The sequence below is a fragment of the Mustela erminea genome, chromosome 1 (genome assembly GCF_009829155.1).
Source record: "Mustela erminea isolate mMusErm1 chromosome 1, mMusErm1.Pri, whole genome shotgun sequence".
Lineage (NCBI taxonomy): Eukaryota > Metazoa > Chordata > Mammalia > Carnivora > Mustelidae > Mustela > Mustela erminea.
The window spans coordinates 153296386-153323067 of record NC_045614.1 but is presented as its reverse complement, the minus strand read 5'-3'; the positions used below and the strand labels follow the sequence as shown (position 1 = coordinate 153323067).

Genomic DNA, 26682 nt, shown 5'->3' with positions numbered 1-26682 from the left:
ATGCTGAACTCCTTTTTTTAAAGATTGATTTATTTATTTTAGAGAGAGAATGGGCAGAAGGGAGATGCAGAGGGAGAAAATCTCAAGCAGACTCCCTACTGAGCATGGAGTTTGATGTGGGGCTCAACCACATCAACCACATTGAGGATATGACCTGAGCTGAGGTTAAGAATTAGACACTTGGGGTACCTGGGTGACTCAATGGGTTAAGCCTCTGCCTTTGGCTCTGGTCATGATCTCAGGTCCTGGGATGGAGCTCCGCATCAGGCTCCCTGCTCAGCAGGGAGCCTGCTTCCTCCTCTCTGCCTCCTTGTCAAATAAATAAATAAAAATATACCAAAAAAAATAATTAGACGCTTAACTGACTGAGCCACCAAGACACCCCTGCTTGGACATGTTGAACTCTTAAGTTCGGTGGTAGATTAATGATCATTCTTTTCATTGTCATGCATAACTTACATATATGTACCAAATACTATGAAAGAAAATAAATAATAAAAATAATTTAAAACACTATCCTCATAAGAACAAATAATAAATTACATTTATACTATATTATATAATATATAAGAAATAAATAATAAAATAAGTATAAATAAAAAAGATAATAAATAATAAATAATTTTTAAAAAGGAAGTGATCAAGGCCTTTTGAAGTTGTGACCTTGACTAATTAAAAAGCTACTTAAAGAAAAACTAAGCAAACAGATGTGTTTTTAAAAAGCTAGAGGTAGACACTGTCTACCTCTGTATTATCCTCAGGGTCTGGTATTATATATTTCTGTAGGAAGATTCTATATAAGATAATCATATAGAAGATTCTATATGAAGATAATCATGAGCATACTTATTTAAACTGTATATTATAGAACTAATTTTTCTCTTTTTTTAGTGTTAAGACACGGCCAGTGCGGATGCCTCCAGGATATCAAGCAGAGCTTGTTATTCAGTTGGTGTGGGTGGATGGTGAGCCTCCCCAACAGATTACTAGTCTTGCTGTAAGCTCAGCATATGGAATGTAAGTAGTTAAACATTCTACTTTGTATTATTGAATATATTTGATATACTTAGATGTTTCTTTTAAAATACCTAAGTCCTAAAAATGGGAAGAAACCCTTACTTAGATTTTAACTTGATTGAAAATGGTATAAGAATAATAATAATGTAAATAAAACCTATGATTATTTGTTCTTGCTTGAAGTCAAACTTGTGATAATATTCCCACTTTTAATGTTAGGAGGTTGTTAAGATGTTAATACACATACTTTTTTTGTTGATTTTCTATCCCTTTCCTCTTTGTGTTTCAACTTGGATACTTTCTTCTGACTTGTCTTTTAGAGTTCATGATTCTCTCTTCAACCATTTCTAATATTATGCTATATCTACCCATGGAGTTCAGTTTCAGTTATTTTTCAGTTCTATGCCTTTCATTTGGCCCTTTCTAAAGCTTACTTTTATCTTCCTAAATTATTATTCTTGTCCTTCATTTCCTTGAACATGCTGAATATAGTTTCTTTAAATATGTGTTTGATAACTCCCTATGTGGTATCTAGTTTATTATTTGTCTTGGGTTTTGATCATATTATCTTCATGTATCCCAGATTTGCTTTCTGATTTTGTTTCTAATTTTTTCATGGAACATTATATGAATTTATATAACATAATATATAAATAAATAAGTAAATAAATAAATATTATAAAGATGATTTCAGGTTCTAAGTGATATTGTTATCTTCCAAAAAGTATTCACATTTCCTCTAACAGGCTAAACTAAGAGGAATTTGAAAGCTGAGAACAACATAATCCAGTCAGATATTCTTTGAAAGTTGGGTTGTATTCCCTTTAAAAGCTAATTTAATTATAATTAATCCTTATTTCTAGCTTGTAGTCCATAGAAGTTGTGCCAAATTATACTCCCACCAACAGTGTTTTAAGAATGCCTGATCTTCCACTACCTTCTTAACAATGGTGTATAACCAAACATTTTCTTAAGAAGTATATAAGTAGAATTTTCTCATATCTTAAGTGAATTTGAGTATATTTTTCTATACTATTGACATTTCTTTTTATAGTCTTTGTCCATTTTTCTGCAGAGTTGTTGGTATTTCTCTTATAGGTTTGTGAAAACTATTTACAAAGTAGGAAAGCTAGCTTTCTATGTGATGTAACTTGCCAGTATTTTCCCTGCTTTTGTTTATGGGGATGTTTAGGATGTTTTTTTCCATGCATAAATTAAAAAAAATTTTTTTTAAATAACTCTATTTTTATGGCTCTGGATTTTATGTAATACTTAGAAAAGATTTCCTCCCTTTTTATATTCTCTTTTTTTTATTTTTTATTTTCAGCATAACAATATTCATATTCTCTTTTAATATATTTCTCTTTTAAATATTTAAGTATTTCTTTTAACTAGCATTAATTTATGTATAAGGTATGAAATAGAGATTAAACTTTCTTTCCACATGATTAAGAGTTGTAGCCAACACTACTTCCTGAATACTTCATCTTTTTCCTCAAAATTTGGTATCTTTTATCAAATAATACATTTTTTAAAATACATTTGGCTCTACTTCTATACTTACCAGTCTTCCCCTAAGCTAAGTCTACTGGTGAATATACATAAGGGGCACTTGTTCTTAACTGAAAACTTGTTTGGTAAGAAAACTGACAGAAACAGCCCTTTAATGAGTGGTGGAAAGGATGAAAGTGTGGGACAGTCAATAATCCCATTATTTGATACAGCAAGAATATAGTCCAAGTAGTTGTGGCCAATGACTGACCTCAAGCTATTTTCAGGGTTCTGTACTCAAAAGATTGGCCTATAAAGGCAAGGAATGATAAAATTAAGAGGCTAGGAAAGTATATCACCAGGTTCAGAAGCTGAAAGTTGTTTAGAATATATTAGAGAGCATATTTTCAACATCAAATAACTGGGAGTGACAGTCACTATAGAACCTCTCAAGAACCAATCTTACATGAGAAAGACAGCTTGGACACCTTTCTCATAGACAGTTTGGACCACCAAAAAACTCCAGCTTAAGTGGCTACTTATATACATCCCAGCAAAATTTTAAGAAATAAATAATACCAATATTACATAAAATCTTTCTGAGAATTGAGAAAGAAAATGTCATATTCATCTCTTTATGGGTCAGCATAGTCTGATTTCAAAATTTGAAGAGACCATTACTAAAATATAGGTGTAAAAATCCCAGCCAAAATATAAATAAATCTAGTAATAAAATAATTACATATTATAATCATATTTGGCTTATGCCAGGAATGCAAGGCTTTTTTAACATTTGAAATGAATTGATGCAATTCATCACATTAAAGGATAAAGGATAAAATAGAAAACCATATAAGTGAGCCATGAAATGCAAAAAGCAAAAACACTTGGTAAAATTTATAATCTGTTGATGATTTTAAAAGAAAAATTAGCTGTAACAAGAAGGAAACTTTGTTAACCTGATACATGGCAGCAAATATCATTCATACCTCACAGTAAAATGTTGAAAGTTTTACCTCTGAAATAAAAACAGGACAAGGATAACTGCTATCACCACCTCTATTCACACCGTACTGTAAATCTTAGCCAAACCAGTACAGAAAGGAAAATAAATCAAAGTTACATAGATTAGAAAAAAGGAAATGGAAAAAAATGATTATTTATGTAAATCATTTAAATACTTTACAGATAAATTATTAGAATTACTAATAATTTTAATAAGATTGCTGGGTATGAAGTCAATGTAAAAATAAATTACATTTCCATACACTGAAAAAAAAATAGAAACTAAAATTGTATAAAGATTCCACTTAAAATAAAAATAATAAAATACCTAGGACTATAACTAATAAACAATGATCAAGACCTCTACACAGAAAACTACAAAACTTAAGAGAAATTAAAGAAGCTAAATCATGGACTATAAAATTCAGTAATATCTCAAAGATATCGAGTTTTCACAAAATGATCTATAGATTTACCACAATGCCAATACAAACTTTAGCAAGTTTTTTCCCCTGGAAGTTTAAAACTAGTTCTAAAATTTAGAGAATTGCAAAGGACCACACTAGCTAAGACAGTACTAAAGAAAAACAGAATTAGAAGATTGCTCTATTGGAAAACAAAATTAAATAAAGATAAATTAGTTATGACAGTGTTTTTATTGGCACAGGGGAGCTAGACAAAAAGACCAGTGAACAGAAGAAAGAGTGCAGAAAGAGATCCAGGCATTTAGCCAAATTGGTTCTGCAGAGCAATAGAGGAAATGACAGGTTTCCCCCCAATAAATACTACAAAGCCAATTGAAAAATTATATAGAAAAACTGAAATTTGACTCTTCTTTCTGACTATACACAAAGATTCTAGGAGGTATTATAGGAGAATATCTCATTACACTTGTGTTAAGAAAATATTTCTTCAACAATACTCAAAAAGTATTAACCATAAATAAAAACATTAAGAACATCTTAGAAAAAAAGGGCATCATTAAGAGAGTGAAATGGCAGGACAGAAAGAGATATTTGGATTAATTGTATCTGACAGCAGCCTCATTCATATGCAGAGTGTGAAAAGAGTCTCATGAATCATCAATAAGGAAAACTCAAATAATGGAAAAAATGCAGAAGAAATTTGAGTATGTCATGAAGAAAGATACATAAATGACAAATATATTATCATATATATATGAAAAGGTACTCAACCCCATTAGTAATGTTGGTAGAGTTTGCAAAGACACTGGGCAGCAGGAACTCGCATACATTTCTGTTAAGAGAATAAATTGTCAAATCTCCTTTATAAAATTGTTAGCATTATTTACTCCATCTTAGCATACAATATGTTGGCATACACTACAACCCAAAAGTTTCATTTCTGGGTATATAACCAATGAAAAGCAAGCACATGTGTTTCAAAAGACAGTAGCATTATTTGCAATAGCAATATTATATCATAATAGCCCCAAACTATAATAGAATATGTCCATCAGAGTAGATAAAATAAATAGTTAACATATCCATTTGAATTCTACAGCAATTAAAGTGAAAAACTAAATTTACATGTAACAATATATATGAAAAATGCAAAACATCTATCATAAACAAGGAAAACTGGTGTAGAAAGTCAGATTTGGGGAGAGAAAAGAGAAGAAGTAATTGGCAGAAGCATGAGGCAGCTGTTTGTAACATACTATTTCTTGACATAGTGGTGGTTATGTGGGTTTGTTCACTTTATGATAATTCACTCAAGTGTACAATTATGTATACTTTATGAATGTTTCACTTGAATAAAAAAGTAAAATATAAGATTTTTGCAAATTGAGTTCATTTCTAGAAATTTATCTCATAAGTATGCTCATATTCCATATTCCATTACTGCAAGTAATTTATAAAGACTATTCACTGTTGTATTGTTAATAACAAAAAACTGGAAGCAACCTATTGTCCATTAATAAAATTCTAGGTAAATAAATCAGATTACACATAAATATTGTGGAGTTATTTTAAAAAGTTCATGTCCTATGAATTTACATAGAATAATTACTAAGACATCTAATAAAGTTAAAAAAAATAAAGGTACAGGATATTATTTATACTATGCAATATTGCTTATCTGTAATATGCCATAAACACCCAGAGTATATTTTTTAAATTCCTATAAATTGATAAGAAAAAAAAATAAGCAAACTATGCAGGCAATTCAGAGAAGAAATACAAATGGCCAATAAATATGAAAAGATTTATAACTTCACTAGTAACAAATTTTTAAAAATGGAGACAATAGAATAGCAATTTTTATCCATTATATGAGAGAATTTTTAAATATCATTAATACTTTCTGTTAACAATAAGAGGAAATGAATTCTCTTTTATACATTTTATCTTTTAAAATAAAACTAAGCATATCTTTTGACCCTAAAATTCTAATCTGAGTGCAATTTTTACAATTTCTAAAGACTCTAACTTATGCACAGTTTGTAGAAGGATGTTCTATTTACACATAATAACAAAACATTTAGAACCTATATAAATGTCCATAAATAAGAAGATGCTCTTTTTAAAAATATGCTACTTCTGTACTTTAGAATACAATGCAATAGTTAAAGAACACAGACAAGAAAATATGTCTTTGACATTTTTGTGAAAATAAGAAATTTATAGAACAAATATAAGCTTGTTAAAACATGGAAAAAGGGCAAAAAGGATATAATAACTGTTAACAGCAACCATTTTTGAAAGAGGGATTGGCATACAGTGGGCCAATTAAGGGGAATTTCATCTTATATTTATTGTTGAAATTGTTAAAGTAAAAATAATTTTTAAAATTAAAAAAAAAAACTTAAAAAAAAAAGAGAAAAGTTTGCTTTGTGCCTCTGAACATACTTTTCTTTGGGACTTGGCAATGTGAATTGGTGAGAATCATCAGCCATTGGAAATGCTTAGAAAATCTTGGACCTATGATATGTGACCAATGACTTGAAAGTCATTTGAAAGTGTAAATATCAAAACTGATAGAGCAAAATGTGTAGAGAAAAAACAGGGTGAGAAATAAAAGTAATTGAATGAATCTAGTGAGAAGATTAAATGTGACTATTTTACTTTTATTCCAAAGATAAAAGCAATTATGTTCTATTATTATGAGCTACTCTTCCTCCCATAATTTCCAGAGGATACAGAGCCATAAAGTTTGATGGTTAGGCTTAGTGGAAGCTCTGTTTCTTTAGTACAGAGTTAATCAAGTACAGAGTTAAAAAGCTTGAATGCTAGAGTCAGATTCTTTGGGATTCAAATCTTAATTCTGTTTTCTAGCTGTTGAAACTTAGAAAAGTTAAAGTTTCTGTGCTCGACTTCCATATCAGTAAAATAAGATAAAATGTTGAAAGGATTAAATGTATTAACACATACAAGATGTAACTTTTATGGGTGCCTGGCTGACTCAGTAGAGCATTGTGACTGTTGATCTCAGGATGTGAGGTCAAGCTCCACATTAAGCATAGAGCTTACTTAAAAAATAAAAATAAAATAAAATGTAACTTTAAGGCTCAGGGCAGGATACACATGACATATCCAAATAGAATAATTGAAGAGTTTTTAACCAATGGCATCTTATCTAGGATGTAGATAAACATAAAATAGTGTACTATCTCAGGGCTAAAAAAGATAGTGCTTCATTAACCACCCATAAAATAATAGCTTGAAGACATAATTACTAAACATTATTTATTGAATACAAAGTAAATGGATAATAGAGTGATTTTATCTAACAAATACAAAAAGAATTTATAGATGAGGAGAAAATCAAGATGGCAGAGTAGAAAGGTTCTGAGTTTACGTTCTCCATGGACACATTAAAATTATGACTACATATAGGACAACGCTCTCTGAGAATGACCAGAAGACTAGAAGAATAACTCTTACACAATTGAGGCTATAAAAGAAAAGCCACACAGAGACAGGAAGAGGGGAAGAGATGCAGACTACTTAAGACCTATATCCCCAGTATGGCAACCCACATGTGGCAAGGATATCGCAAAGGCAGGGGTACTCCCTGAGAAGGTAAGTGTTAAGGCACCACATTAGGCATCTCTGCCCTGAGGACCTGCACTGGGAAGATGTGACCCCATAACATCTGGCTTTGAAAATTAGTGAAGTTTAACTGTGGGAGAACTATGGGGCTGTAGGAAAATGAGACTCTACTCATAAAGAGCCTGTGCACCAACTCATTTACACCAAGACCCAACAGAGAGGCAGCAATTTAAAAGAAACCTGGGTCCTACTTGAAGGAGATTTATTGACTAATTTTACTACGTGTGCTGGAGAGACAGTATCTGTAGCAACTTCCTTTAGGAATAGATGCACTTTTTCATATTCCTCTACCTAACTAGCCTGGTACAGGTAGACACCATTTCTGATACTCTCCGTCTACCTTGTTAACATTACTCATCCCACCCTGGTGTTTCCCTATGGGCCTATCCACCAGGGCAGCTGCAACAGTCATGGCCAGAACTTGCAGTCAAACACAAGAGAAGCTAGTCCTGCCCCCCATGACCACCCGCAAAATTCACAGAAGCTGTAGACAGGCCTCTCAGCCAGGTGTGTCAAGGGTCAGCCCACATACCAGTAGACCTGTAGCAGCTGCAGCCCAGCCACAACAGAATGAAATACAGAACCCACATAGGAGATACCCTAGAGCACCTAGTTCTGGTGAACAGCTGGGCTTGTACTTCTGGGCCACACAGGAAATCTACCTAAGGCTACTCCTTCACAACGGGGAGATACAGCTGTTCTACCTAATATGTAGAAACAAACACAGAAAGTCAAGCAGGATGAGGAGAGAGAGGAATATATTCCAAATGAAAGAATAGACAACCTCCAGAGAAAGAGCTAAATGAAACTGAGATAAGGAATCTACCTAATAAAAAGTTCAAAACTATGGTCATAAAGATGCTAACCAAACTTAAGAAAGAATAGATGAACACAGTGAGGCCTCAACAGACAGATAGAAAATATAAAGGAGAGCCAATCAGTACTGAAGGATATAATAACTGAAATGAAAAATACACTCAAGGGAATCAACAGTAGCTAAGATGCTGCAGAAGTCCAAGTGATCTAGAAAACAGGGTATTGGAAATCACGCAAGCTGAACTTCAAAAAGAAAAAAGAAATTTAAATTGAGAATAATATAAGAGATCTCTGTGACTTCAAGGGTACTAACATTCATATTATAAGGGCTACCGAAGAAGAATGAGAGGAAGGGGCAAAAAATTTAATTGAAGAAATAGCTGAAAACCTCCCTAACCTGAGGAAGGAAACAGATATTCATGTCTAAATCTCACAGAGAACTCCAAAAAAGAAGAACCCAAAGAGGCCTACACTAAGACATATAATAATAAATGTCAAAATTAGAGATAAAAAGAGGGTTTTGTTTGTTTGTTGTTTAGGCACAGTTAATTGGGTACATTTATTAACATTATCTTAGGGTTTGCAGGGTAGAAAATAGTTTCTATTTCAAGGCAAACTGCACCAATTATTAACAACTTCCTATGGAGCTTTTTTTTTTTTAATTTTTTTTATTAATTTATTTATTTTCAGCATAACCGTATTCATTATTTTTTCACCACACCCAGTGCTCCATGCAATCCATGCCCTCTATAATACTCACCACCTGGTACCCCAACCCGCCCCCGCCATTTCAAATCCCTCAGATTGTTTTTCAGAGTCCATAGTCTCTCATGGTTCACCTCCCCTTCCAATTTCCCCGAACTCCCTTCTCCTCTTTAACTCTCCATGTCCTCCATGCTATTTGTTATGTTCCACAAATAAGTGAAACCATATGATAATTGACTCTCTCTGCTTGACTTATTTCACTCAGCATAATCTCTTCCAGTCCCGTCCATGTTGCTACAAAAGTTGGGTATTCATCCTTTCTGATGGAGGCATAATACTCTATGGAGCTTTTTTTTTTTTTAAATGTTCAATTAGCCAGCATATAGTACATCATTAGTTTTTTATGTAGTGTTCAAAAGCAGCAAAAGAAAAGTAACTAGTTATGGACAAAGGAAACCCCATAAGGTTCCAGAAGATAGTGGCATGACATAGTCAATGAGTGGAAAGGAAAAATACATACAACCAAGAATACCCTATCCAGCAGTTTTCATTCAGAATTGAAGGAGAAATAAAGAATTCATCACCACTGACCTGGCCATATAAGAAAAGTTAAGGGGACTTCTTTAAGAAAAGAAATGGCCATAACTAGAAGTAAAAAATTATAAAAGATAAAACCTCACAGGTAAAAGCAAAGATACAGTAAAGATAGTAGATCAACCACTTACAAAGCTAGCATAATGGTTAAAAGACAAAAAAACAATTGCATCTTTAATAATTACTTAAGGGATACACAAAATAAGAAAATACAAAATATGACATATACTTAAAATGTGGAGAGGTGGAATACAAATATAAATCTAATTGTTTCACATCATGTATCAAAAAGGATATCTTTCTTCTGAATTGTCATGGCACTTTTGTCAAATATCAGATGACCATTTATGTGTGTTTATGGCCACTCTTCTGTTTCATTAAATTTATTTTTTATCTTTATTTCAATACCAGTCTGTTTTATTCCTATAGCTCTAGTGTAGGTTTTCCTCCCCCTTCGCAAATACCTGCAATATATATTTTTTAAGATTTTATTTATTTATCTGAGAGAGAGAAAGAAGAAACAAACAGGGCAGGTAGGAGCAGAGGAAGAGGGAAAAACAGATTCCCTAATAAGCAGGGAGCCTGACACTGGGCTAAATCCCAGGACCCCAAGATCATGACCTAAGCCAAAGGCAGACGTTTAACTGACTGAGCAACCCAGGTGCCCCTATTTATTAAGTATTTTTAATATCCTTGTTTGCTACTTTTGTCATATGTTTCATTTCTGTCGATTTTTTTTTCCTCTGGTTACCAGTCATGTTTTCTTAATTCTATATATGTCTGCTACTTATTATATAGAGGACATTGTGAATTTTACATTATAGTGGTATTTTGTTGATTCTTTTTAATAGTGTTGGAGATTTTTCTGGAAGGCAGTTATGTTATTTAGAATCATGCTTCTAAGCTTTTTTTTTGGATGGGGTTCAGAAGAGCCTTTAGTTCATGGCTAATTTGTCCTCACTACTAAAGTGATACTACTTATATCTGGGGTTTTTTTTTAATGTATTCTAAGATCTCAGCAGTTTGGCTGGTAGTAACATGAAATATTTTCAGCCTTGTGTAAGCTTTGGGAATTGTTCAGCTTTATCTCTTTGGTGATTCTTTCCTGAGCCTGGGGTAGTTACTTTACATGGATACTCGAGAGAACCATTCTATAAATTCTCTGGTGTACTCTTTCTATGCAGCTCTCATTTCTCTATATTTTAAATTTTGGCTGCTTTCACATTATCAGACTCTGATCTCCTTCTCCTCAATTCAACATGACCACTGATGTTTCATTTTCCTGTGCTGTAGCCTGGGAAATCTCTCCATTCACTAAGTTAGGAAAATTAATCTAAATTAAAATACCTAGGTGGCACAGTTGGTTAAGTGACCAACTCTTGGTTTCAGCTTAGGGCATGACCTCAGCTCTGCACCAAGCATGGAATCTTCTTATGATCTCTCTTCCTTCCCCTCTGTCCCTCCTACTTGTGTTCTCTCTGTCTCAAATAAATAAATAATTCTTCAAAATGCCTGCTTAGTGGAGCTGTTTTAATTTCTCAGAAGAAATTAATCAAATTGTGTTTGTCTTTTAATAAGTAGGACAAATAAAGAATAGAGAGTAAGAAAATTTTAATTTTTTTGTGAATGAAAATTTTATGTTTATATCTACTGTGGTATCAAAACCTTAGATATAAAAAGTTAATTTTATGTAACATTTTGCATTAAATACATACTCTCTGTTTAAGAAGAGACATAATTTGGATCTTAACAATTCTAATTTATTTTAAAAAGGCTCTAATTACATACCTAACGATCTATAGCTATTAAAGTGTGCCATTTCTTGATGTATTTCCCCATTGCATAGCAAAAAGATTTTATATGATTCTACTATAAAAATATAAGGCCAAGTTTAAGAGCAGATTGGGAAATCACTACTTAACTAATAAAACTGATGATAAACTATGACTGCAGTGGTCATGGCTACTATACAAGATTACCCTATCCTATGTAAAGGCATGATATCCTTCCTGACATTATACCAACCATGATCTAACCTCCCCAACCCTAAGGCATTACTCTCTAATTATCTTATTTTTATTCAAAGATAAAAATAATAATGATTGCTGTGATACATTCTAGTTGCATTTTTTTTTTTTTCTCTCAGAGTTGCGTTTGGGAACTGCAATGGGTTGGCTGTGGTAGATTTTATACAGAAGACAGTACTGTTAAGCATGGGGACCATTGACCTATATAAATCAAGTGACCTATACCAACGTCAACCACGGTCTCCTCGAAAAAACAAGCAGTTCATTGCAGGTAGGAGATAAAACAAAATGGTTATGAACTTGATTAGTTCATCTGTTTTTTTACCTTTAGATTTCTTATCTTTTTCCCTATGATACTGTTCAAATGCATGGCAACATAAATTCAACACAATTTATAATATGTAAGTAAATTTGGGCAGAAATGTAGTGAGAATATTTGAAAGGGTAAAGGAAGTGTTTAAACTTCAATTTGTTGTCAAAGTTAGGAAGCATCTCAAGTTTCTTAGGTTGAATTCTTAAGAAATAAGAGAAAATAAGCTATTAAATATAAAAATGTTATGAAAATCGGGTTCTGTAGTTGAAAATTTTGTTTGCAATGCTTGTATTTAACAGGATAATTTTCTCTGAATATAACTGGACTCTTTAAAAATATAATTTTAAGTATTTCACTATTTTAAATTTTTAAACTCTATATTTTAGCTGTCACCTTTCCTTGTAGGATGGTGATTTTCTTGGAGGCATTTTCACAAATGCAGTAAACATTATTAATTAACATTTTTAAATGCTATGAAAGGTAACAGTTTGCTTGACAGGATCAATAAATTTGTTTAACTATAAAAGAAAAACATATAAGGTAAATTAAGATATAAACAGAAATATTTTCTATATAATGTCAAATTCTGATATGCTAAATTATCCAAAGTAAACTGAAATTTCATTATTTATCCAAATAGTTGACTTTGTAAACAGACAAAATTTTGTATATTTTCTGTCCACTGACATACTATAGTTAATAAAAAATTAGTTGAGCCCAAAGATTTGCAGATGGAAATACTTCTAGAGTATTATGTTTTGTTCTATTAGATTTTTTTAATCAGTTGATTTTAAAAACTCAGTTGATTATTAAAGCCTTTATTAAATATACTAATGTAAAAAATGTTTTACACTAGAAACATAACATGATAGTAGCTGTTATTTTCTAAATATCAAATGTGCCAAACTTAATATTGGAATGTTATAATACAATTCCTTTTTGACTAATGAAAAATTAACTTGACATACTGAAATTCTCCCTTTTTGTTAATTTTTTTTTAATAAACATCAACTCTTTTCACATTGCTAAATTTAGACCCTTTTCAGGAGCACAAAATTTCTCCTTCAGAAATTGGAGTCTCTGTTTTTTATTAGGGATCTCAGCTTTTAGCAGTATTTTAGGAATGCTAGAAAGTTCAAATTCTATAGGTTCTGCCTCTACTATTTCTGACTTTTGAAAAGAAGGCAGAATAAGAGAAATTGCGCATGCACATACCATCCATTGACTGGGAAAGAGAACATTTGATTTTTTTAAAGTTTATGGACTCTAGGATAGGAAGATATTAGGGGATAGGAGGCAACATTTGTATGTTGAAAGCAAAAACTGAATTAAAAAAGCTGTGGATCCTATGACAGCATCCAAGTCACTTACTGGATATACACAATGGGATGACAAGGTATATATTGTGACAAGCATCATAAAACTATTATTTAATTTAAACTTATTAAGACTTAATTATGATTAGAGCTTAGAATTTTGATGACTTTAAAATCAGGAAAAAAAGATAAAATCATAAGCTTTGTTCATATTTAGTGTATAAAATCACTACAATGAGTACTCACTTTATGTTATAAAAATAAAATATGACATCTATTTTTACAGGATATTTGATTAAATAAAATTATTACAACACTCTCATCATTCATCTGTCACCTCTTTCTAACTGATTTATTTTTTAATATCTCTTTTCTAATTTGATTACCTAAACTTGCTGCAATTTCTTCATCTTGGCTGTTCTAGATTCTGGTATGATATCACTTCCTTTCACTTTAGACTATTTTTCTCTCTTTCCTCTGCCTGCTGCTGATGCTGATGTTCTGGCATGTTCCAAAGACAACTTTTGCATGCGTGGCCTGTCTAACCTTTATCCTGATTTAACGAAACGGATCCGTACTTCTTATCAGAGTAAGTTCTATAAAGGTTAGGCAAACAGCTTTTTAAGTCTTAATGCCTGGTTAAACCCATACATCTGTGCTTAGTAATGTGTTTTTAAAAACACATTCAGCATGCATGCAAATTTTTGTTTTGTTATGGAAGTGCAACCTGATAATTTTAACAAGTATGTAAATACTTCAAATAGCTAATGTCATATATCCATTTATTCACACCCTTTACTCCAGTGTTTACTTCAAACTATGCAGACCACATTCTTTTAGTTCAAGAGTCCCTGTCTTTTGTTTTGAGGAGGAAGAGCCATGGTGTCCTTATAAGCAGTAAGCTTGACATTCCAGTATCAATAACAATTGATTGCTTTCTTGTTTTGGAAAACTTGTGCCTCTGGCCATTTTATAAAAGTGTTCTAACAAGGGCCACAATGTTTTCTTCTTCTAAGGAATTAGATTTCTTAGAATTAGCTAAGTATTCCAAATTTTGATGCTTTTTATTAAAATAGAATACACAAACACACATTTCTATAGTGACTTTAGGTACTAAACACTATAAAGTTGGAGAATTAAAGTCACAAACTAAAAAGTCAATAGTATTAACATTTTTCATGGTAGAAAATGCAAATTTGAAGATGGTGAAGTAAGCAATTCTATAAACTAGTGCGGAAAGAATGGAGAATGAAGGTGTGACTGAAGGTGCAGATAATACTAATGATATTAGGGACAAACATTCATTGATGAGAAGAGATTTACAATATACTGATCAATGTTATGTTTTTAAAAAGCAGGTTGCTTAATAATATATACGATGGCTTCATATTTGTACAAATATATATATGTGTACACACATACACACATATACATATTATTTGTATCTTGAATTTCTTCAGACTTCAACTCACCAGTTTGTAGATGATTAATGGGATCACATCACTTATAATAAACTAAAACATTATCTTCCTGTAGCTAAAGATAAACCCTGTAAAATCCTTAACATATTTCTGGGAATGCCCATAGTGTGCCTTATATTTCATCATCAGTATCCTCTCATTTTCTAGTCTAGCAGAATACCCCCTTTTGGGATGCTTTTCACTGTCTTTGCTCCTTTGGATTTGTGATAGAACACTGATATCTACGTTGACTTCTGCTTCTTCTAAAACAGAACCTGTTAGGTATTATAATATTTTTTGACACCTGAAAATTACATGAAATTTCAGTTTCCATAAATAAAACTTTATTGGAGCACAGCCACACTGATATTTTACGTACTACCTATGGCTACATCCACACTACAATGGCAGAGTTGAACAGAAATCATATGACCCATGATACTCAAAATTCTTACTAATTTCTCTTTACATAAAAAATTAGTTGACTTCTACCCTAATTCTGTTCTTTCAAACCCATTTCCCGCCATATAAAAAGTTTCAGCCAAAACTTTTCCTGTACAGATTCTCCAGGTGGTTTAACATGCATACTCGAGCTTCTGAATCCCACTTTAGCCTTCTCAAGGTTAGATGCCCCCAACATTGTGTGTGTGTGTGTGTGTGTGTGTGTGTGTTTGAGATAGAGAAAGAGAGAGAATCCATCTATACAAATAGAAAATGTTTCCGAACATGAGATTGTGGATTTTACAAAGTTCTTCTTTTATATTTTATGTATTTTCTGATATTTCTGTAATAAACATGTAATGTTTTTATAGTAAGAAGAGAAATTGTATACTGAGGACAAGAAGCAGGAGTAGGCTTTTAATCAGAATTTTACAGTATCAACCATGATATAAAGGTTAAAGAAATTCTGAGACAGGCTCACTTACTTCTAACCCTTCAATAATTCTTATACTGCCTTCGGATTTAAAAAGCTAAGTTTTTGAACATTTGGGGTACTCTAAAATATAATTCCTACCTACATTTTCAAATGAATTTCCTACTACTCTTCCATAAAAACACTCCCCTTAAGCCAAATATCTAGATCTTGCTACTCTTATAATTTATTCATATCATCATTTCCTCTCTGGAAATGCCCTGCTCAAATTTTACTTCCTATTGTAAACATTTCCTGCTGCCATCAGAGCCCTGCTGTGCCAGTTCCTTTATTTAAATTCCTATAATGTATAAGCTTGTATGTGGAAGTATGTGAACCAGTTAGAGCTTAGCATAAATTCATTTCTATGTTTAGTTATTTTTATGCATATGCTCTACCTTTCCAAATGCATGGCAAGGACCTAAAGAGTAGATTTCAAATTCTTTATACCCTCTACACCTGGCACAAATATGTGCTCAGTAACTAAATTATGGTTAGGACAGAGCACTTAGCTGGCTCTTTTTGCTCATATGAATAGCCAGAGGATTTTTCAGATTTGACAGTGAGAGCAGAAATAGCTTCTGTAGTTACTGGGTTCACTGGAATTCTGCAAAACAGATCATAATTTCTTCTAAGCAAAGATCTGAAATGTTAAGACAGAAGTAAAATCAAGTTCTTAGATGACCATTAAAAGATCCTCTTTGTCTCTACCAGTGAGCTCCCTAGGAGTTCAGACAAGCCATGAGATTTGAAATCAAATTTCTTTTAAGTCTTCTCTTGATAATCAGGATCCTATATTTTGATAAGGGACTGATTAATGACTTAATGGTATATCTTAGAATATGTCTTAAAAATTAATTTTATGAAAATTTTCTTTTATTTAATCATATAACCTGATTACATCTTTATAGTTCCTTTTTATTATAATAGAGACTATTTGGCCAGTTTCATGAATTGTTTCCTAATTTTCAGGAAAGCATATCTGCATTGTCCCTATTTGGGGAAACTTAACCCACTTCCTTTGAGTGTCTATTCTATTCTAGGGTTGTGCTCAGCAATTTGACTCAGTGTTATATTACTTAATGGTCATTGTAACCCTTTTAAGCATAGATATATCTGTAGATTCCTCTACAGATTACAAAAATGAAGTCAAAAGATAATAATTTCCCAAAGTTACAATTAGTGGAAACTAACTTACACCTATCTGGTGCAAAACAGACTTCATATGCTTTCCTTTGTATTATTCAATGTCTCTAAGTATCTGAAAGTTTCAGGGTCATTGGAAATTAATTGCATTATACTATAATCAGGACCCACTTTTTTTCTGTTTTTTATCCACAATCAATAAAATAATATATTCAAAAATGAAATAATTCAAATTTATTTCTCAAAATTGAGGAGACTGGACAAGGTGATCTCTGAAATCTGGCTTTTATATTTTGTTATATCAGTTTTGCTCTCAAAGTGATCCACATTCTATTTTGAATTTTATACTTTTCATTTCTGGAGAAACACCTCAATTTCAGTCTTGTCCTGGGCTCTTTCAGTGATCATTTTGTATTGTAGTTTAGGTTCCAAGTAACTCTCCCCACCAAAACCTTATTCCATCTGCAAATCTTTCACATCATAGAATAATAAAACTCTATGGCTCAAAGGAAGCCTCTGTATTTGACAGACTATGATTGTGAAGCCAGTGAAATGATTTGGAAAGAGCAACAGGCATAGGGTCAGAAGGTTTATACCAAGTTCTACTTTTTCTAATAAACTTCTCATTACATCTGAAATCTCTGGCAAGTCACTTAACTTCTCTGAGTTTTTTTTTCTCCTATATAAAGTAAAAATTCATAGTCCCTACCTCCCTTAGAGACTTATGGAATTTTTCTTGGTTAACTTTTTTAAAAACATTTCTATAAATAATAAGACATTATTATTATTATAAAAGACAAAACAAAGCCACAAAGAGATTACATAACTTTTCTAGAATCACAACCAGTCTATGGTAAGACTCATACCCAGTCAACTGCCGCATAGTCTAGTGTTTTTCCTACTTGTGAAAATGACAAAATTTTTGCTAGTTAGAGAATAGTAGTATCCTGTTTGAACAAAAAGGAATTTTTTTAAGTGGGCTTATTGTAGAATATTGCCAGACAAACTTGTTTGCACATCAATTCCTAGTTATGTAATAGGAGACGCTTTAGAAAATCTCAAATCTTTCTATAGATATTTTCCTGCTTTCACTGCATGGTTTTTTTTCAGAGTGTAGGAAATGGTAATAGATGCTGGAAACACAAATAGAAGCATAAATGAAAATTTAAAGAAAAGGGGCACCTGGGTGGCTCAGTGGGTTAAAGCCTCTGCCTTCGGCTCAGGTCATGATCCCAGGGTCCTGGGATGGAGCCCCACATCGGGCTCTCTGTTCAACAGGAATCCTGCTTCCCCCTCCCTCCCTCTCTGCCTGCCTCTCTGCCTACTTGTGATCTCTGTCTGTCAAATAAATAAATAAAATCTTTAAAAAAAAAAAGCAAAAATTTTAAAGAAAAGAATAAGAAAGAACTAGCAAAAAGAGGCAAATAAATATTAGAAAAAAAAGAATTGGAAAACATCAAAAATGGAGGAGTAAAATGAAGAATAAGAAAAGAAGGAATGCCCCAAGGAACAAAAATGAACAAAAATTATGGTAAATAATAAATGGGAAAAGTTCATTCATTCAAAAAAATATTAAGCATCTTCTGTGTCATACATTTTTCTAGGCATATAAAGAATCCATAGATGTATTGTTACAGTTGAAAAAAAGATATCAAGGCTGTCAGGGAGAAAAATGAGATAAGGGGGAAAAGGTGAACCTATTTTTGAGAGTGTTATGACAGAAGGGCCTATCTGAGAGGAAACATTTAAGTTTAAGAAGAAAATAGACAATGTTTTAGACTTACTCTTCAGAAAGAAAACAAAAACAGGTCCACTTAATCTCTAGCCTGAAATAAATAAACAAAACAGACATAATAAATGAAACTATGTTTTTTTAAGACACAGAACATCAAGCAATGAAATACAGTAATCTCTGACAAATGGGAACCCTAAAACCACATGCTTACTGCCCCCAAGAATTTCTAGACTGCAGCAAAGGAGGAGGGGAAACCTAGGAGGAAATCTGTTGACTACTGGAGTTGAAGAGATGGAGATGAGAAACCAGGGAAATGAAAGCAGCTAGAGTTTACAAAGAGGAATCCAGAAATCTACAGAGTTTCCTCCCCAACAAAGTACTGATCAGCACATAATTATAATGAACTAACCAGGGAAAGAGCCATCTGAAGGATTAAAGGAAATAGTGCCCAGCACCCTAAGGAAATAGTGCCTATTCCTTATAGGAAAAACTTCTAATTCACATCCACTTCTGGCTAACATTGTACTGGAAATTCTAGCCAGTGTACCCAGACAAGGAAAAAAAGTTATCTAGATTGGAAAAAAACTTAAATCATCTTTTTTCATAGATGGCATTATCATCTATAAAGAAAATCTAAAGAAATCTACAGAAAACTTCTAAAATTAATAAATGAGTTTAACAAAGTGCAGGATATATGGTCAATGTACAAAAATCATTTTATTTCTACATACCCACAACAACCTGAAATTGAAATTTGAAAATATCATTTATAATGGCATCTAATATATGAAACACTTAGCTATAGTAAGACAACAGATATGAAAACCAGAGAACATTGCTGAGAGAAGTTAAAGAATACCCCCCCAAAATGAAGAATTACACCATGTTAATGTTTCATAAGACTCAATATTAAGATGTCACTTCTCTCCAAATTGATTTGTAATTCGATATAATTCCAATAAAAATCGAGGAGACTTTTTTTTTTTTGAAGATTTTATTCATTTATTTGATAGAGGGGGAAAGAGCACAAGCAGGGGGAGCTGCTGGCAGAGGAAGAAGCAGCCTCTCTGCCAAGCAAGGAGCCCAATGCAGGACTCAATCCCAAGACCCTGGGATCGTGACCTTTGCCAACGGCCGACATCCAACCACCTGAGCCACCCAGGTGCCAAGGAGGCTTTTAATAGAAATTGACAAACTGATTCTGAAGTCCATACAAAAAGGCAAAAGATTTGGAGCCAAAACATCTTCTGAAAAGGAACAATGTTGGAAGACCAATACTACCTGGTTTCAAGACTTAAAAAATAAAATAAAATTGGCGTTAATGAATAGTTTAATGTTGGTCCAAACACAAATAGATCAATGAAACTTAATAGAGACTTCAGAAATACACCCACACATATATGAACAGCTGATTTTTGACAGAGGTGCAAAGGCAAGTAAGTAGAGAAATGAGAATCTTTCCTACCGGTGGTATTTAAACAATTGGATATCCTTGTGTAAAAAATCAATTTTGATCAATACTTTGTGGTAAATTTTTTAATTAACTTATAAATAGATCATGAGCCTTAATATAAAATCTAAAATTATAAAATAAAATTTAAAAATAAAAATAAAATCTAAAATTATAAATTTATAAAAAAGGAGATTTTTGTGACAGTGGTTTACACAAAAGGTTTTTAAATAACATACCAATAACATACTTCATACAAGAACATATGACTACATTGGGCTTCTTTAAAAGCAAAAATTTCTACTTTTCAAATGACGCTGTTATGAGAATGAAAAGTTACGCCACGGACCAGGAGAGAATATTTGCAATGCATACATCTTATAAGGGATTTGTACCTAAAATATACTTTTAAAGTTCTAAAAACTCAATGATAAAGCAAACAACCCAATAAAAACATGGGCAAAAAAATTGAATAAACAGTTCACAAAAGAAGATACACTAATAATAAATAAGCATACGAACAGTGAAGGAAACAACAAAACTAAAAGTAAACTTTCAGAATGGGAGAAGATATTCACAAATGACATCTATGATAAGGGTTAATATCTAAAAATCTATAAATAGCTTATAAAATTCAACACCCAAAAGCAAATAATCTAGTTAAAAAATGGACAGAAGACATGAATAGACATTTTTCCAAAAGAGACATCCAGATGGCTAACAGACACATGAAAAGATACTCAGTGTCACTCATCATCAGGGAAATACAAGTCAAAACTAAACTCTAAAGAGATATCACCTCACACCTGTCAGAATGACTAAAATTAACACAGAAAACAACAAGTGCTGGCAAGAATAGAGAGAAAAGGGAAGCTTCTTACACTGTTTACGGGAATATAAACTGATACAGCCACTGTGGAAAACAGGATGGAGGTTCCTCAAAAAGTTAAAAATTTAGAATAGAAATAAAACAGAAATAGAAATAAAAATAGAATAGAAAAAATAAAAATAGAACTACCCTATGGTCCAGCAATTACTAGGTCCAGCATTACTAGGGATTTGCCCAAAGGACACAAAAATACTGATTCAAAGGGATACATGCACCCCAATGTTTATAACATCAACAATAGCCAAATTATGGAAAGAGCCCAAATGTCTATCAACTGATGAATGGCTAAAGATGCGGTATATATGTACAATGGAATATTATTCAGCCATCAAAAAGAATGAACTCTTGCATTTGTAATGATGTGGATGGAGCTAGAGTGTACTATGTTAAGGGGGAAATAGGTCAGAGAAAAACAAATGCCATATGATTTCACTCATGTGTGGAATTTAAGAAATAAAACAGATGAACATGGGGGCTTTAAAAAAAAAAAAAAAGAATTAGAAAACCATAAAACAGACTCCTAACTATAGAAAACAAACTGAGAGTTACTGGAGGGGGAGCTTGGGAGGGAAGATGGCTTAAATGGATGATGGGTCAAGGAGAACACTTGTGATGAACACTGAGTGTTGTATGTAAGTGATGAATCACTAAATTCTACACCTGAAACTAATATTATACTGTATGTTAACTAACTGGAATTTTTTTAAAAAACTTGGAAAATAAAGGGAAACATTTAGAAAATCAAATCTAACTAAATGTCAAAAATGACTGAACAGGGAATATTTGGGAAATGTAATGATGGTCTTTTGTTATAATTCAATCAACAAATTACAGAAGTAAACACTAAAAAATAAGCATATGAAAAGATACTCAACATTCATCATTAGGAAAATCAAATTAAAACTACAATGAGATATCATTAGAAGGGCCAAAATTTAAAAAGATTGATCATACCAAGTATTGGCAAAAAGTGGAAGAAACAGAGCTCTCCCATTCTACCTTAGTTGTCAGGTTCTTAAAGATTTAAACATACATTTATAATATGAAGTCATCATTTTATATTTATTTACCCCAGGAAAGCTTATGTCAATACAAAGACATTCATAGCAACCAAACACTGAAATATTTGTAGTAGTCAAAAATAACTAAAATCTCCACATTAGGTAAATAGATAAACAAATTTTTATATCCATTCATCTGTTTACTAAGCAATGAAAAGGAATGTATTATTTCCTTTTTTTTAAATGTTTCAAGTTTTTATTTAAATTTTAGTTAGCGGAGGTGCCTAGGTGGCTCAGTGGGTTAAGCCTCTGCCTCTGCTCAGCAGGGAGCCTGCCTCCTCTCTGTCTCTGCCTGCCTCTCTGCCTACATGTGATCTCTGTCTGTCAAATAAATAAATGAAATCTTAAAAGAAATTTTAATTAGCATATAGTGTACAATTAGTTTCAGGAGTAGAATTTGAGATCAATGATATAACACCCACTGCTCATCACAAGTGCCCTCCTTAATGCCCATCACCGAATTACCCCATTCTCCCCCTTCCACATCTCCCCAGCAACCCTCAGTTTGTTCTTTATAGTCTCTTATGGTATGCCTTCTTTTTCTTTTTTTTCCCCGATGAGTGTGCTATTGCGAAGTATTGCACCATGGATGAATCTCAGAATAATTACACCGAGTTAAAGAAACCAGGCAAAAAAGGGTGCATATTGTATGGTCATTAATATAAAATTCTAGGAAATGAAAACTAATGTATAGTGACAGAGAGCAGATCAGTGGTTGCCTGGGGATGGAAAGGGGCACTTACGGGAAGGGCTGGAAGGAAGGTTACAAAAAGACAAAAATTCTTGGGATAAGGGATATATTTATTATCTTGATTGTGGAGATGGTTTCACAGGTGTATGTGTATGTCAAAATTTATCAAATCATATGCTTTATAAACATATAAATTAAACTTCAATAAAGCTTTCTTCAAAAAAGTATTAGCCACATAACCAGCAGGGAGCAGTATATTCCAAGCAGTGAACACCCTATAAGAAGGTTCTAAGGTGGTAAAGACCTATTTTCTAGAAATAGAAGGCCAAGGAATCTAGGAGTGTAGTAGAAAGCTGTTGAGAAAAAAAAAAAAAAAAAGTGTTAAGATTTTGATGACTGTATGAGCGAGGACATTATTATACATGTTTCTGAGTCAATTATAAGAAATTCCATTTTATTTTAAGCAGAGGAATGATATGTTTTATGTCTTAAAAATATCATCCACACTACTGCGTGAAGAAATTATTGTGGGACAAAAAGAAAAAAGAAAAAAAAGCTAGCATACCATTTAGGAGGCCAGTGTTATACTCCAGGCAAGAAAAGAAAGTGGCTTTAACTAGGGTTTTAGCAATGTTATTGTAGAAAAAGGATAGGTCCAAAAATCATTAGTACTTACAGAGCTACTAATTATAATTCAATGTGGAAGATCAGAGAATGGAATCAAAGATTCTTCCAAGATTTGGGTTTAAACTGATTGACACTGATTGTGTCATGATACAAAGATGAAGCTAGGGTTAGGGTTGAGCACGGTAATAAGGAAGAATATTTCAGTTTTAGATATGTTAAATTATGGTATGTCTGTCATTTGTCAAGTGAAGATGTCAAGTGGACAAGTAAACAAATCTGAATATCGGTGCTGTAATTTGAGTCTTCAGCATACAGATAGTGTCTAATGACATGGGAATAAATGAAATTACCTAGGTAGGGGAGAGAAGAGGAAGAGTGGGAGGGAAGAAGAGGATTATGGATAGAGACATCATGAATTTCAACATTTAAATTTCAAAGGAAGAGAAGCAGCTGGCACAGAGGTCTCGCCAGAGAGAAGAGAAAAAAATGGAGAGACTCTTATAGAACCCAAAATAAAGGGGAGCATTTCAGGAAATGGTTAGCCATGTTAAATGCTGCAGATAGGAAAAATAAGATAAGTTTAGAAGAATGACTAGTGGGTTTTGCTCTGTGACTCTTTAAAAAGTAGTTAGGGAAAAGTATTAGGATAGAAACCAAAATTATATTAGAAAGAATGGCAAGTGAGGAAACAGAACAAGTAGATAACTTTTTTAAGATGTCTTATGAAGGGGTGGAGAAAAATAGGTGAGTACCTGGACTGAAATAAAGGGTTAAGAGGAAGAAATATTTGTGCTTTCATTTTAGATAAAGAGCATATTTTAAAGTTAAGGTGAATACGGAATGATACCTAGAGAAAGAGAGATTGATGATAAGGGAGAGAAGGGATTCCTAAGGAGCAAAATCCTTAAGAAAGTGATAGGGGATGGGAATCAGAACATATGTACAAAGATTAGTTAATAGGAGGCTTTTGTTATTGTAATAGGTACATAAAAGAAAAGGAAAGATCTATAGAATGGAGGATAAATTAAAAAACGTGTGATTGGTTAAACAAGTGGCTCTCCTATCTCTGATTTACAGATCTATATTTTAGTAAGTTTCCTTTCTTTTTGAAATCAGTTTTACAGTGTAAATTTTTTTACCTCAAAACTTTGTGCCAGAAAGCAACTACATTGAACTGTAGTAGATAAAATATAAGGTTTCTTCTTTTAAACAAAATGAACAAAGAAAAAAAAAAGTAGGGGAGTTATTACTTAGTAATATGTGTGAGTTTTCTAGAATTTAGTTAGTAATAGTGTGAGTCAAACAAGTAAAACAAACTAATATAATTAAACAGTAGTGGTGCTCAACCAGGAATGATTTTTGTTCCTGACAGGAAATTTGTCAATGTGGGGAGATATTTATGGTCTTCACAATTAGGGGAGGGGTACTCTACTGGCATCTAGTAAGTAGAATGCCTGTAAACATCCTATAATATACTATTCCATAACAAAAAAATTATCTCACAGAAATGTCAATCATACTGGAAAATATTCAGACCAGAACATTTATTCGGTAAATCATAGTTTTGTTAGAAAATCCCCCAAAGTGTATACTAGTTATATGCATGGAGACACTTGCATACTGGGTATTAGTTCCCTTAAAAATACTGATATTTTATTTAACATTCACAAGCTGTTACTTCAAATACTATCTTAATCATATTATACACTAAGATACATTAAAGGTATACAGGAGACCCTTAAACAGTGTGAGGTTAGAAGTTGGTGCTTGTGCAGTTAAAACTCTGTGTTTAACTTTTGACTACCCAGGAACTTAACTACTAATAGCCTACTATTGACCAAAAGCCTTTCCAACCATATTTTGCATGTTATATGTATTATATACTGTGTTCTTACAATAAAGTCCACTAAAGAAAATATAATTAAGCAAATGAGGAAGAGAGAATACATTTGTAGCATTATACTGTATATATTGAAAAAAATTCATGTGAAAGTGGAGCCATACAGTTTAAACCCTTGTTACACAAGGGTCAACTCTATACCCAACTTTTGTAGCAACATGGACGGGACTGGAAGAGATTATGCTGAGTGAAATAAGTCAAGCAGAGAGAGACAATTATCATATGGTTTCACTTATTTGTGGAGCATAACAAATAGCATGGAGGACATGGGGACTTAGAGTGGAGAAGGGAGTTGGGGGAAATTGGAAGGGGAGGTGAACCATGAGAGACTATGGACTCTGAAAAACAATCTGAGGGTTTTGAAGGGACGGGGGGTGGGAGGTTGGGGTACCAGGTGGTGGGTATTATAGAGGGCACGGATTGCATGGAGCACGGGGTGTGGTGCAAAAATAATGAATACTGTTATGCTGGAAATAAAATATAAAAAAAAAAAAAAAAATAAAATAAAAAAAAAAAAAAAAAAAAATAATAAAAAAAAAAAAAAAAAAATTTTAAATAAAAGTTGATATAATTTACTATAACCAAAAGAGTTTTGTCCTCTGATATTCAGTGATTTCCCATAAAATTTCTGTATCTGTCCTCAACCAAGATTTATTATATATTTTCTAATGAATCACTGTATAAATCTTCCAAGTTTAGTCAATTTGTTTTACTATATGTACATATCAGACATAACTTTCTCCACCTTATCTTTGGGAAATCTCTTTGAGAAATCTCACTATAATCTTGGGAAAAGCACATTTGGCATGTACTCTGAGCATTTCATTGGATACCTACTAGTATCAGTAATGGATTAATCAATCTCACTAGTTTTAACTCTTTTGGTCTTCTGTGTCTTCAATCCAGCTTTCACAGTATTTCCAAGATATAAAATAAAAGTGAGGGATCCAGATAGGATGTTGAAAGACATGAAAATTCACTTCCATGGAAACAACAATGATGACCATAATAATAAAACCCTGTGATAAATATAATGATAAAATTTAAAAGCATAATTTTCTATGGATATATTAAAAAGTGGTGGATTCAAGAAAGCCTTGATTGAATGAACTCAAGAGTGAAAAGAACCATTCGTAGATGAGCAGAAAGCTGTAGGTGCTTCCATACCTGGGACAAGTGACTGGGCACAGATGCAGAAAAGAGTGGCCCTTCTATAAATGGATGGACTGCAAAGAATAGGAAAATCTAGAGTTCTACATTTAGTAAAAATATTTTAAAATAAAGGTAAATAGGGGCTCCTGGTTGCTCATGCGTTGTCTCCCTTCAGCTTATGATCCCAGAGTCCTGGGATCAAGCCCCTCATTGGGTTTCCTGCTCAGCAGGAAGCCTGCTTCTCCCTCTCCCACTCCCTCTCCCATTCCCTCTTCTACTCCCCCTGCTTGTATTCCCT

At 32.7% G+C, this 26682-nt stretch overlaps 1 protein-coding gene across 9 annotated transcripts in view; it reads left to right on the top strand.

Annotated features, from left to right (window-relative positions):
- Positions 1 to 26682, top strand: part of STXBP5L (syntaxin binding protein 5 like) — a 542570-nt gene that overhangs the window by 421424 nt on the left and 94464 nt on the right. For 5 of the 9 annotated variants that reach the window (XM_032347423.1, XM_032347416.1, XM_032347410.1 and 2 more), the window contains exons 18-20: positions 892 to 1017; positions 11851 to 12002; positions 13878 to 13949. In XM_032347423.1, coding sequence (XP_032203314.1) covers positions 892 to 1017; positions 11851 to 12002; positions 13878 to 13949 — 350 coding nt within the window. Of the gene's footprint in view, positions 1 to 891; positions 1018 to 11850; positions 12003 to 13784; positions 13791 to 13877; positions 13950 to 26682 lie in introns of all 9 variants that reach the window. The other 4 variants (XM_032347457.1, XM_032347431.1, XM_032347468.1 and 1 more) reach the window with 2 other exon arrangements.